The following is a 12,946-nucleotide window of genomic DNA, read 5'->3' as shown; positions in this document are numbered from 1 at the left end:
TTAAACTTTTCTTGCACTTAATAATTATCCTTCCTGAAAGCTGCCTGGAAAGGAGAGCACTAGGCATGCATGGAAATAAAAAAAAACCAACAAATGAACCAAAAATTTATTATGTGCTTCACAGAACCAAAATTATTACTGGATGCTGAAGCTGACATAAACATGTTAAAACAGTCCTTCAAATCATAAAAATCGAATTTTTTGCTTATCACAGCCTAATGGGAAAATTCTGATTTCACTAGAAAACAGAAAAATTGTTTTTAGAGCATCTGATATTCAAAGTCATAACAACTACAACCTCTAATCTCCTGATCATACCAAGTTTTCTATTCTGTCTCTGTATTTATAAACCAGGCAGAATAACTGCTGAAGCACATCACGCCAATACCAATTGGTTAATATTTGCAATAGAACCGTTACACAAGTTATTTCAACTGAATTTTAGAGAAACTGTTTGGATTTTTAACCTCTCCCTCTCAAGGCCCCTAAAAACAGGAATACATTAATGATCCATTTCTTTGCTGTCTCTGATTCCTCTCAACTGATCAAAGAAAAATTCAGCACTCTCAGAAAGCTTTCTATTCATTTAGCAAGTTTTGTTCTTCTTGTGTCTGAAAGCCTAGATCATATCTGGGTGGCTAACTTCATATAATTTGGCTTTCCCTTAAGCCTCCTGCCACAAATCTAAACAGGATACATTTGGTTAGCTTATGTTCAATCCTGATGGAATCTGATGGAATCCATTACAAATAGCAATTCATTCCTATTGTATGACAGCTCGATTTAGTCCCTTAAATCTGGAGTTTCTTAAAATCCCAAATTAGTTCTAATTTTGAACGAATGAAACACATCTATAATTTCTGAAAAATTTAAGACCAAACTCACGTAAAAATAGCTTCTCCCAATGTATGAACACCAGCAGAAACTGAATGCATGATTAGCTCACGATAATCAAGGGACAGCATCCTTTGGTGTGTATGGGGGACAACACAGGTGTCTTTTTTTATTTGCTGGTGGCAAAGGCAAACACAAACGACAGTACCTCTCCTAAATGCCTTTCAGAAGGTGACCAGATGCTACAGCATCAAGAATGTGCTGCCGTCCAAGCTAGGAAGCTTGCTTCTCAGCTGGCCCTATCCCTAGATGTAACAAAAGCTACAATACATTTCAAAATACACAGTTTGAAAAGCAAAAACAAACAAACAAATAAATCCAACAGAGCAAAGCAACAGAAAGAAAGATGCTTAAGAACTTGCCTAATTCACTTAAAAGACAAGGGAGAATCATGAGACATCAGCATAACTTCCATCAGCCTGGAATTCAAATAGGCAAATATTTTGGCACAAAAATGCAACTGTCTGTTTTGAAAGTACTTGAAAATATTTTTATCAAAAAATTTAGTTTAGTTAGAAATCTAATTGCTAGATGAGTTTGTACCACCACTTGCAGCTCTTGATGCTCAGTGTTTGAGGAATTCAGCACTCTCAGGAGCCTGAAGGCATAAATGTTCATTATCCTATTGTTTACATAGTCAATTGGCTACATATCTCCCCCATTTTAATCAGGATTACACCCCAGCTCTCCTCTTTGCCTTTCTCTGCTTCTTTCAACAACAAGAAGAAAACTGATAAAATACATTTGACTTATTCCAAAGGTTAAAAAAAAGAGGAATGTGCTTGTTGCTCTATAATAAAAAAAAATAAAACACCTGTTTAAGCTTGAAGTTGTTTTAATAATGTTTAGTTATGGCTTTCTCCAGCTGAACCAGAAGTGGCAAACTGAGGATCTTAGTATCTAATTCATGGGAATATCAATGGGAGTGCATTTCCACGCACTGGGCATAATGAGTGTGGGTTATGTAAAAAGAAATTTAATAAAATATTTGGGGGGGGGGGAAAGGAAAACTAGGTGACTGTTTGGGAGAAAGAAATGGAAAGCTACTCTGTTGTCCTCATTCATTCTTTTACCATTGTCTGCAGCCTGAAAAACCAGCATGATTTGAAGTCAAGGTAGTCTTGGTATCTCCACCCATTACTTTTCTTTAAATACTTACTTTTTAAACTGAATAATTCTATAGCATTTGCAGGGGAAGGATGCTTCAAGAGAAAACTAAAATCTGAGCAACTGATTCAAACATCCTCACTGCAGCAATAGTTACAAGGCTGTAGCTTTCCAAATCTCAGTATTTTGACTACCTGAAAAAATGCATTTGCTTCATGTCAGAAGGCAATTTTTTCAAAGATTTTCAGTCTGAATATCAAGTCTTTCTCATTTTATACTAGAAATCTCCATTAGAGATGCTATTAGCACAGAAAACAAATTATTGCTTTGAGACACAGAAGTATATATGCATGTAAATTCCTTGAATCATCCATAAAGCTCTCTCTGCACCATCTTTTCAGTGCTATAATAATGCATCATTTCAAATGCAGAGGCAGATAAGTCACTGATTGATTAACATATCTTACACACAAAGCAGGGCTGAAAAGTTAAATCCAGAGTATTTTAAATTCTATTAATTTTCAAATTCTCATGACAGGGGACACAAATACTGGTACTGAAATGTATTTCAAATGCACAGCCTATCAGCTTTCTATAAAACATAATGAAAAAACCTCTAAATTTAGCTTTAGGAGCAAACAAAGGCTTTCCATCAGTTTCTCCAGCACACTGACTTCCTGGCATCTGCAGTATCCAGTGATCAACCAAGCACTTGCTTTTTCTTGTTGTTGTTTTTGAATGTAATATTTGCTCGTAACATATGTGATAAGGATAAAAGGATGTTTTTTCATTGCAAGACTACATTCACATCTGCAATGAACTTCTGAAACTGAATGCTGAGAAAACTCATGATACTCGTTCAAGAAAGCATCATTTAGAAAGGAATAAAATATAGGAGACAGATAAAATAAAAACAAATTCAAATCTTATACTGTGTGCAGGTAAAACCATCTGAGCAGCAATCTGATCAGCAAGCAGCAACAATTTGATCTGCTATGAATTTTAACCCCTTAATATTCACTAGCCCAGCAACGAAGTGACAAATCTGAAGCCACAAATTATGTTACATATAAAAGAAAAGCAACCATAGGGAAAAAAAACCAAAACAGAACAGGAAAAAACCACAGTAGCAACAGAAAAACCCCAATCAAAAAAAAAAAAAAAGGTCACAAAACTCACATACCTAAAGAAGTTTATTCCCCTGAAAATCATAGAACAGAATAGAATATGCTTAGCTGCAAGTGACACATCAGGATCATCAAGTCCAACTTCCTGCACAGGACACCCCAAGAATCACATCATGAATCAGAAGCACGTTAACTAAATGTAAAAAGAACTACCATATGAACTCCACTGTAGCCCAGTCTATTCCAATACTTCTCAAATAATTTTAGGATGGTCTCCATAACAGCTGTACAAATGTGGGAGTTTTTTTCTGTTCTGCTTTTAATAAGCACATGCACACACAGAAGCAAGGAATCACATACAATGAAGGGAAATAAAACTAACAAAAGAGTATTTAAGTCTAGGGGTGGGAAACTTTTTGGCAAACTAAAATTCCTGTGGCAATGGTGTGCAAATGTTTCTAGGAGCTGCTTTTCCAAATCAATACTAGTAGTCTCTGGATTTCAATTTCAATCTGTCTCTGACTTCCTCTACAACTTTATATGACTGGTGTCATAATAGCCACCAAACTGTTTTTTAACATTGCTGAATACTGAAGCAGAAAAGTCATTAAACACTTCAGCCTTCATTGCAATCTGTGTTAAAAATTTTATTCATTTCATTGAGCCATGAAGTATCAACATCTTTTGTCTGACAGTCCACTATATATGTACTCTTTAAAAGATTTTGTGTTATTTTCAAGTATTCTTTATTTTGTACGGGGCTGGATATTTCTTAAAAGCTTAAGCTTTTTGCTTTGTTTGGGTTTTGTAATGCTTAGCCTCTGACATTTGACATTGATCTCAGTTTCTGTCATTTTTCTTTTCTGTGTATGACATTACAATGATTGTGATCAAGGTCAAACTCCTACTGCTTTTCCAATGCCTTCTCCATGTTGGAATATTTTATTCTCAAGCTTATTAACACAGTCTTTCCCGAACTTCATTTCTTCTTAGCTATACCTCTCAGAAGGCTTCATCAGTACAAGTCTTTAAGCCCATGAAATCAGTCTTCCAAAGAGACATTCCTGGTATTTTGCCATTTTCCCTTCTATGCTTTCCAAGGGTCATGAGCTTGCATTTCAGAGAAACTCTCCCACGAGTGTTCAATCAAATCGTTCAACTAAGTTTCCTCTGAAAGGAATATTGTAATGTTTATATACCAGATTTGGGTTATCTAAATTCATATCCTCAGGCACTTTTAATTTAGGACTTAGCCAAAGCCTAGGCAAGAAAATACAATCATGCAGTCAAAAGCCTTAAGTACCTACATGTTTAAGATGCAAAGATTTCTATACTTACGCTAATTATATATATATAATATATATATAATATATATAATATATATAATAATATATATAATATATATAATTATATATATATAAAAATATATATATATATTATGCATTTATTATACTAGCATAGTATGGCAACTTGAATTCTAGTTTCACTTGTACCAGAAGTGCCTGGTAAGGTGGCAGGACTAAGCAGCTCAGTGTCCGTCCTGGGCCAAAAGGGATTCTCAAACAAAGCACTTCCACCACTGCAGATCCACAGGACACTCCCTCAGCAATCACTGCTGAGCACACATGGAATCATCATTGAGCAATTAAACAATATCAAAAAAGGCTACAGCAACACAACAGCTTGGTGGTTACAGCATTTGCAAGGAAGGACCTCAATTCTATGTCCGCTTTGGCCTCACATCCTGATCTGTGGTGTCACAGGAAGGCATGCTAATGTGAAGTCTGTGCCCATCCCAAATCCAGAACCACATCCTGTACCAGGGTTCAGTTTCCACAGCTGGGGCATTCAGGTGATGAAAGAGACTCTGTTAGGCTATTGTTTCACTTTAAAATAGTGCTTACAGGATTTTTACAGTAAACTGTCATTGTGTAAAACCTTGAAAAATTCCTCAGAACAGAGCTATGTATCTGAGGAAACTTTTGCCATTGTTAAAGCACTTGGGGAAAAGACACACACAAGAAAAGGTTCATTCCCAGTTTCCTCAATAAAGCCCAATGCCATGATTTAGCACAGATAACAGGACAACAAATAGCTTATTTCACTCTGATGCTGTCTCTTAGTGCAGCGCAGTTCATTGTACCTGAGAAAATGGTGCTCACTGATGTGGCTGTGTTGTTACTAGGCAACCAGAGATAAAATGCAGGGGTTAATGATTTTTATTTAATGCATTTTTATGAGAAAGCCCACTCTCTTTTTCCCCTCTGCTGATATTATTTGAGGTGTAAATGCTATTTACACAAGAAGATATATTTAGCCATCCTCTGAGATCTGAACAAGAAAATTATTCAAACTGGATATTCAAGCAGCAAGTCAATAAATATTTCTAAACATATTGACCATTGCCACTATCAAACACACTGTGGCAATGGCTGAGATCACCAGGGACAAATATTCAGCAGGTCTCACAGCAGAGAACAAGAATGGCAAGAAAACATAACAGTCTAGGGACGACTGGGGTAGTTACACGTTTATGTTCTCCTCCACGGAAGAAAACAAGAGCCTAAGCCTATATCACCCTTCACCTTTCCTATGCTGTCATGACACCTACACCTGGCAAGGTCACACCATGTTTTTTCCTGTGGCTTTGGGTTGTCTCAATTCACTACAAAAAACAGTTGTCCCTGCAGGTGGGGGTCAGCTCATAGGAGCCTCTGTAGGGAGATGCACATTTTAAGAAGCATCCTACCAGTACAGGCACACATCCAGAAGGCCTCCCTGTAACTCCAAGCTGCTATGCAATTCATTTCCCACCACACAATTACACAGCTCTGTTGACAGGCCTGACACCAGTGACACCTGCTGAATTCAGCAGATATGACCTTCATTCAACAGCGTGTTGGTAATTTTACCACATATGTAACCCCACACAACCCCTCAGGTTTCCTAACATGACACGCTCTTCCTTTCATCCTTCACAAGGGCTGGTGGCCTGCATGTAAGTCCTGATCATCGAGTTCCTTTTATACCAGCTGATTTCCCAACTCTTCCGTCTTTGCAACAGGAACAGGAAAGTGTTTAATTGCTAAAAAGCAACTGGAAGCCTCAGGCTGAGTATGTGCATGAGGCCTCAGGTTCAAACAAAACTACAGCTCTGATGACATGTTTAACTTCTGCAAGTTCTGCAAGACGAAGCAAGCAGCAGAAGAACTCCTGCACCATTTTGCTTTTACATATAGATAAAGCCAAACTAACTGATGTTGTCAACACTGGATTATTTAACATTTTTCTCTGCAAAGGTTAACTTCCAAGTAACAGGAATCATGCAATTCAGTTGCACAAATCTTTGTGGTCCTTAATAATGTTGATCTTCAAATAAAAGTAGAAATTCCACTGGACCCAGCAGTTGGATTTGTCTCAGCATGTGTCTCAGCAGACATCCTTATTATCATGATGGAAGGTTCTACTCCCTCTTACTTAGATAAACAAAAGAAATGCATGTAACAGTCCAAAATATTTGTAAGCACCTCTTGCATTTCATTAGAAGATTACAATCAATGTATTTTTGATCCAAAAATGAGTACTGTACGGCTACTTCTGACCATTTGCCTATTCAAAATAAACAAGGCTGAAGGTCAAACACTTCCATCAGAAATTTGTTCTAGTGCAATTTTAAAAATCAGTAATTCTCCACTGTGTGTCCCAGACACAACCAGCAATTGTACAGCCTGACTCCCTCCTTCCTTAGAGGGCCTCTCTATGCACAGCCAGCCTTGCTCCTCACAATGCACAAAGGTTTTGAAGCAAACAATAGGTATCAGTTTGTGAGACTGAGAGCTGGGTTTTTTTGGTCTCTTATTTATTTTTTTTCTTATCCCCCACATGCAGGAACACTGCCAAGTTTTCCCATCTCTGAATTGTTACAAAAATTGTGTCTGTCTATACTTCATCTAAGGGTGTGTAAAACACCACACTAACTAAAACTAAAGAACAGCAGATTTAAGTAAAGAAAAGAGTGTTTTTCACTGTGTATGCATGTTATATTTCATAGCTTCTCAGGGTAACTTAGAAGGACAAGTTAACAATTGTGATTGATTTCCAGTGCACTTCCCACTTTCACCCACTTTCAGAGATACATAGAGATAGGTTTCCCAGTAGTTTATATTTCACTGGTATGGATTTTACTACGCCAAACGCCATTCCAGATTTTTATCAATGATCAGAAACTAATATAAATCTGAGGAAAGTGCCAGACTGAGAAACTACAATTCTGAAAATCCCAATTAATGACTGCAGGGCTCTGAAAACAAGTCTGACCTTTGGCTATTTTGACGGCAGGGAGCAGGACTGGCTTCAAATCTCTACTTCTAGAGACTAGGACTGTCTGCTTAAACTCAGTTAAATGCTCAGTCAGTGAAAAACAGAAACAGAGCGAGCAACAGATAACAGAATTTAGAAATCCCTGTTGTCAAGAGAGTATCTGCATTACTACCCTACACAAACATTTTTCTTCTTGAAACTGAAATTCAATGGAATTGAGATTTCACCCATCAGCCTTGAACAACATTAACTATGGAGTCAGGCAAAACTCAGATTTTCAGCTGCCTCAGTTTCCTAGTGCTGAGCTTAGACAGCTGACAATGCTCAGTACTGAGGAAGTAAGGGATACCATATTTCCTTTTGATTTCTGGGTTTAAACTCTTTATATCTAAACACAACATTCTGAATTCCACTTTTGGAAGAATGATGTGTAGAATTAAAGCCAATGATGCTCTGAATTTCTCCTAAATACTCAGTTATGTGTCTTCACCTGATTTGCCCATAAAAACCAGCATTGTGAAGTAATATTAATATGCCATCTTGCAAAAAGCTTGACTGTTTTTAAATGGTATTGAAAATACAAGACTCAGAGTGGACACAGTTCACAGTAGATCTACTAACGACTGTTAAGTGGAATTACAGAAAGAAGGATCTCACATAATAGTTGCTCACTGACAAGAAAATTCTACCTTATCATAAGTGGATAGAAGAGTAGAGACAGAGAGTGAGATGGAATGTAGGTGGAAGGCTTTGATCTACTTAAATTCTCTAAATGCCAGACTGAACAAGGTATGAAGGACAAGTGCCTAGAGGGAAAGATTCTTTATTTAATTTTTAAATAAAAAAATACTTTAAACTTTTCTTGAAAAAAGAAAGTGAAAATTCACTGTTGCTGCATAGTCACTGTAAGTCATGTGGCAAATACCATGGCATTTTTTGTCATTGTTCTGTAACACACAAAGTAATAACTCAAGCTCCCAAATGTATTATCCAGAGATGTTTATATAACAAATATATTTTCTAGATAACATTTTACAGACAAACAAACAGAAAACCCAAACCAGCCCCCAAACAAACCAGAAACCCTGAAGAAACACAAGCCTCTTCCAAATAGCATTTACTGAAAATAGTCTAGAAGAGTTTGTCTTAATCTTACTGACAAACCATATTTAGCTTTTCTTAGGTATAAAAAAAACTTACCAGAGAGCAAAAAAACAGCTAATAGAGCAGTCTGTCTTTTAGCTATTGCTATGCCTTAGCAACTCTCCAGCCACCAATATTTTTCCAGTGTAGGCTGTTCCACGTTTTTAAACATTATTGTTTCAGACAAGGAAAAAGGACAAAGAAATTGGAAGAACCTTCTAGATCAGCTAGTCCATTCTCTTTCTCAAGACTTAACCAAATGTCTGTATCTCACTCTGGAGTGATATTTATGTAATTTATTAAATTTTAGAGACTACAACTGTGATATCTCCATGATTTGCCTCATCTGTGTTGTTACGTACTTATTTTCAGAAGGCTTTTCATAAAGTCTTACGTGAATCTTCTCAAGTACACCCTGAACCTACTGTTTTCCTCTTTCATTCACATACTACTTTACTTAACAAACTGGAAGGCTGTTGCCATGTTTCCCTTTTAAAGGTTGATCACAGTGAACACGAAGTCCTGGTCAGGATCAAATGAACAGCAATAAACCAATTATAAATCACCAAAGCAGAGTAGAGCGTCAGGAGTAGGCAATCCAAGTAGACAAGTTAGACCACTGTCCCTATTATGAAATCCCCCAATGATCTGAAATCCCCCTACTCTGTTCCCAGAATACCATGCAAAACAAAGGGGTATGCTGACTACAAGAGGATAAAGCTTATTATGTTTCAATTCCCTACCTCTACCACAGTTGTCTTTGCAGCTTTGCACATAGGTTGGTTGAAGTTTCTTGCAGTTTTCCTGCAAAAGAAAAGAAAACTGATGAACTTTAAAAGCCATAATAGTACAATGAAAGACTTTTCAGAGATAAGTTACTACAAGTATGTCAATAGTATAAATATCACAAATCTTTTTGCCTAACAGCTTGAGAACTAATAAAAAAAACTAGGAGGAAGGAAAAAGTATTATGGAATTGTGTAAGATGCATCTGAAATTAAATCATATTTTGCCACATTAGAAAGTATTTATTACAGCTCTCTTGACTTTCAGTCAGCACACTGTTTAATTGAAACTGGGTATGGTACTGATATCTGCATTTATTAGATCCAAATGCAGCAGCAAGTTGGACTTTGTATAATGTGCCTTCCCATTTTTTTTACTTCACGAAGAATAAAATTCATCTCCACGGGGTGGGGGGGGGGCAGCACAGGGCTTAACAATCTCTCAAGTCCCCCATAGGCCTTCATAACTCAGATCAGGACTTGGGATAGCACTCTGCACAGCAAATGTAATCCAATTCTCTTGATCAAAAAAAACCCTGTGTGAGTTTTGGCCCTCACTGCAAGACTCTGGCATTGATCCTATGTATTCCAGCATTTCTGTATCAAGGAAGAAGAACCTCTAGACAAAAGCAACACATGACATGTATACCTCTGTTGGATCTGCACCAAGATCCTAGTAGGCACAAGGAGAAACATGCAACCTGTGTCAGCCGCTTTCTATACTTTTCAGAAACCAAACAAAACTGTTTGGTGTATTCAATAATTAAGAAAAGTTCTGTAGATTTTAGTGGTGTTAACTGCTAGCTTCTCAGCACTCTTCTCTTTTTAAAAAAGTAGAATTCCTGAAAAGTTTTCATCGAAATTCATGAAATCACAGTTCAACACAAGTCAAAATTTCCTTTCCCCCATCCTTTCTCCACTAAGCATTTTTTTCCCTAACCATACTTCATAGACTCAGAGAACCACTTAAGCTGGAAAAAAGTCCATAAGATGATCGAGTCCAACAGTTAACCTCCAACGTGTTTTCCTCCTTTCTCCTTCCCTTCCTGCAAGGAGCCAGTCACTCTGAACTTTGGGGAGGTGCTGCCACCTCGTGGCTTCGGAGGAGGTACGGAATGGAAACGGGCAAATCTTGAGACTTAACAGGCAGTGCTAACAGGATTTCTAATGCAGATATCTACACAACCAAAGCTATACCCAAAGACACATATCTCAGGGAAATGCTGTTTTACTGGCTTACACAGAAGCTGTGAAGCCTCTAACAAAAGTCCAACCGTGTCCTGGGGGGCATCAGGCAAAGCATTGCCTGCCGACTGAGGAAGGGGATTGTCTCGCTCTGCTCTGCACTGGGGCGGCCTCACCTTGAATACTGTAAGCAGTTCTGGGCATCACAATGTAAGAAATATATTAAGCCATTAGAGAGTGTCCAAAGAAGAGCAACGAAGATGATGAAGGGCCTTGAGGGGAAGCTTCAGTATGAGAAGGGGTTGAGGTCACTTGGTCTGTTCGGCCTGGAGGGGACTGAGGGGAGACCTCATTGCAGACCTTGTGAGGGGAAGAGGAGGGGCAGGTTCTGATCTCTTCTCGGTGGTGACCAGTGACAGGACTTGAGGGAAAGGTACGAAGCTGAGCTGAGGGAGGTTTAGGTTGGATATCAGAAAAAAAATTTTAACTCAGAGGGTGGTTGGGCACTGGAACAGGCTCCCCAGGGAAGTGGCCACAGCACGAAGGCTGACAGAATTCAAAAATGTTTGGACAATGCTCTCAGGCACATGGTGTGACTCCTGGAGTGTCCTATGCAGGGCCAGGAGTTGATTCTGTTGAGTCCCTTCCAACTTAGCATATTCTATGATTCTATGAACATCTTTTGTCCACGGATCTTCTTAGTGGCTATGTAAACCCAAAAGGAGGTAAGAATAGGAAAACAAACCAACCAAACACAACTTGCATTTCTCTCCTTCTCTGAGGGCATGAATACAATACTAGCTGGTAAGTGATTTAGGAAAAACTACCCTAATCAAAGTAGAGTAGCAAATTAGAAGAAGAACAGAGTTACAAAAGCCAAATTAAACTTGCAGGAAAATGGATACAGATGGGGAAAGCAGATGTAAAAACTAAGAATTCAGTATTTCATTTTTCTGAGCCAAAGCCTTTCACAAGATTGTAGTGCCTAGTCTTCCAGTAAAAAAAACTGATTTAAAATTATTTTTACATAGGGGAAAAATTAAAAGAAAACATTTCAATGTTAATGTAACATTACGAAGAGCTAATGGGCTCTATTCTGACACTATTTATAAAAGCTTCTGCCATTTAGAATGTTCTTGGGTTACTAAGTTGTTTCAGAAGCAGCAGTGTTTTACAGGATCAAAGGCCTTATTTCTATAGAATACATGATCCAGAAGTTTTATGGGATCAAAGGCTTTATTTCTAAAGAACACACCATCCAGAAGCTTTATGGGATCAAAGGCCTTATTTCTAAAGAGCACATCATGGAGGAGAAAAAACAGAAGCACTACACTTATTTTCCAACACCGAATAACGTTAAGGGGTTAGGAGTGAAATTCAGAAACTAGCTAGACAAAGTTGCCTTTTTTATTTTAAGATGCCTTTCTGGACATAAAGTCTCAGCAACGCCTACAATGTCTGTTTTCCAGTGATGGATTTCTCAGCTGACCCAAAGGCATAATCTCTTTTCTCCAGAGGCAAAAGACAGTAAACTACTTCATGGCAGATTAAACCAACAAACTATGTACCTAACGATACAGAGGTGAAGAGACACCTCAGGTATGAGCTGAATTTATGCACTGCAGAACCACCAGAAGCATGACGATCTGATATGACTGTGACCAGCACGGGCTCTGAGCATCCCTTCAACAGCTCTGTGCCTTTGTCAATAGCCTGTTTTCATCAGCACCAAGCCACACCTTTGCTTGTAAAGCAGAAGTATATTGAGCTAGAACAATGCCAAAGCATTGCAAAGAGAGGGGAACAAAAGGAGGTTCAAATATCATGGAGAGAAGTCAGTTTCCATGATATTTCAAAACTAACGGCAGTCAGGTGAAGTCCCAGGCACTGGAAAAAGGGAAACATTGTATCCATCTTTAAAAAGGGTAGAATGGAGGACCCTGGGAATGCTGACCTGTCAGCCTCACCTCTGTGCCTGGGAAGATCATGGACCAGATCCTTCTGGAAGCTGTGCTAAGGCACATGGAGGACAGAGAGGTGATTAGAGACAACCAGTTCAGTTTCACACAGACACTTTCTACCTGACCAACCCAGTGGCCTTCTGTGGTAGACTGACATCAGCGGAAGGGCTACTGATGTCATTTATCTGCACTTCTGTAAAGCCTTTTACATGGTTCCCCGTAACATCCTTCTCTCTAATTTAGAAAGTGATAGATTTGATTGCATGGACTCTTTGGTGGATGAGGACTTGGTTGGACAGTCGCATCCAGAGGGCAGTGGTCAATGGCTCAGAGCCCTGATGGACATCAGGGACAAATGGTGTCCCTTAAGGGTCCGTCTAGGACCAGTGTTACTCAATACCTTCATTAATGATATAGATGATGC

General features: G+C 38.4%; 1 protein-coding gene across 1 annotated transcript in view; it reads right to left on the bottom strand.

Annotated features, from left to right (window-relative positions):
- OXCT1 (3-oxoacid CoA-transferase 1) overlaps positions 1–12,946 on the bottom strand; it is an 87,746-nt gene that overhangs the window by 48,462 nt on the left and 26,338 nt on the right. Inside the window, exon 8 of the mRNA XM_050329840.1 lies at positions 9,335–9,395. Within this exon, the coding sequence (XP_050185797.1) occupies positions 9,335–9,395 (61 nt within the window). The remainder of the gene's footprint in view (positions 1–9,334; positions 9,396–12,946) is intronic.

The sequence above is a fragment of the Myiozetetes cayanensis genome, unplaced genomic scaffold, assembly GCF_022539395.1.
Source record: "Myiozetetes cayanensis isolate MyiCay16 unplaced genomic scaffold, myiCay2020 scf4, whole genome shotgun sequence".
In the NCBI taxonomy this organism is placed as follows: domain Eukaryota; kingdom Metazoa; phylum Chordata; class Aves; order Passeriformes; family Tyrannidae; genus Myiozetetes; species Myiozetetes cayanensis.
This window is presented reverse-complemented; position numbering and strand designations above follow the sequence as displayed.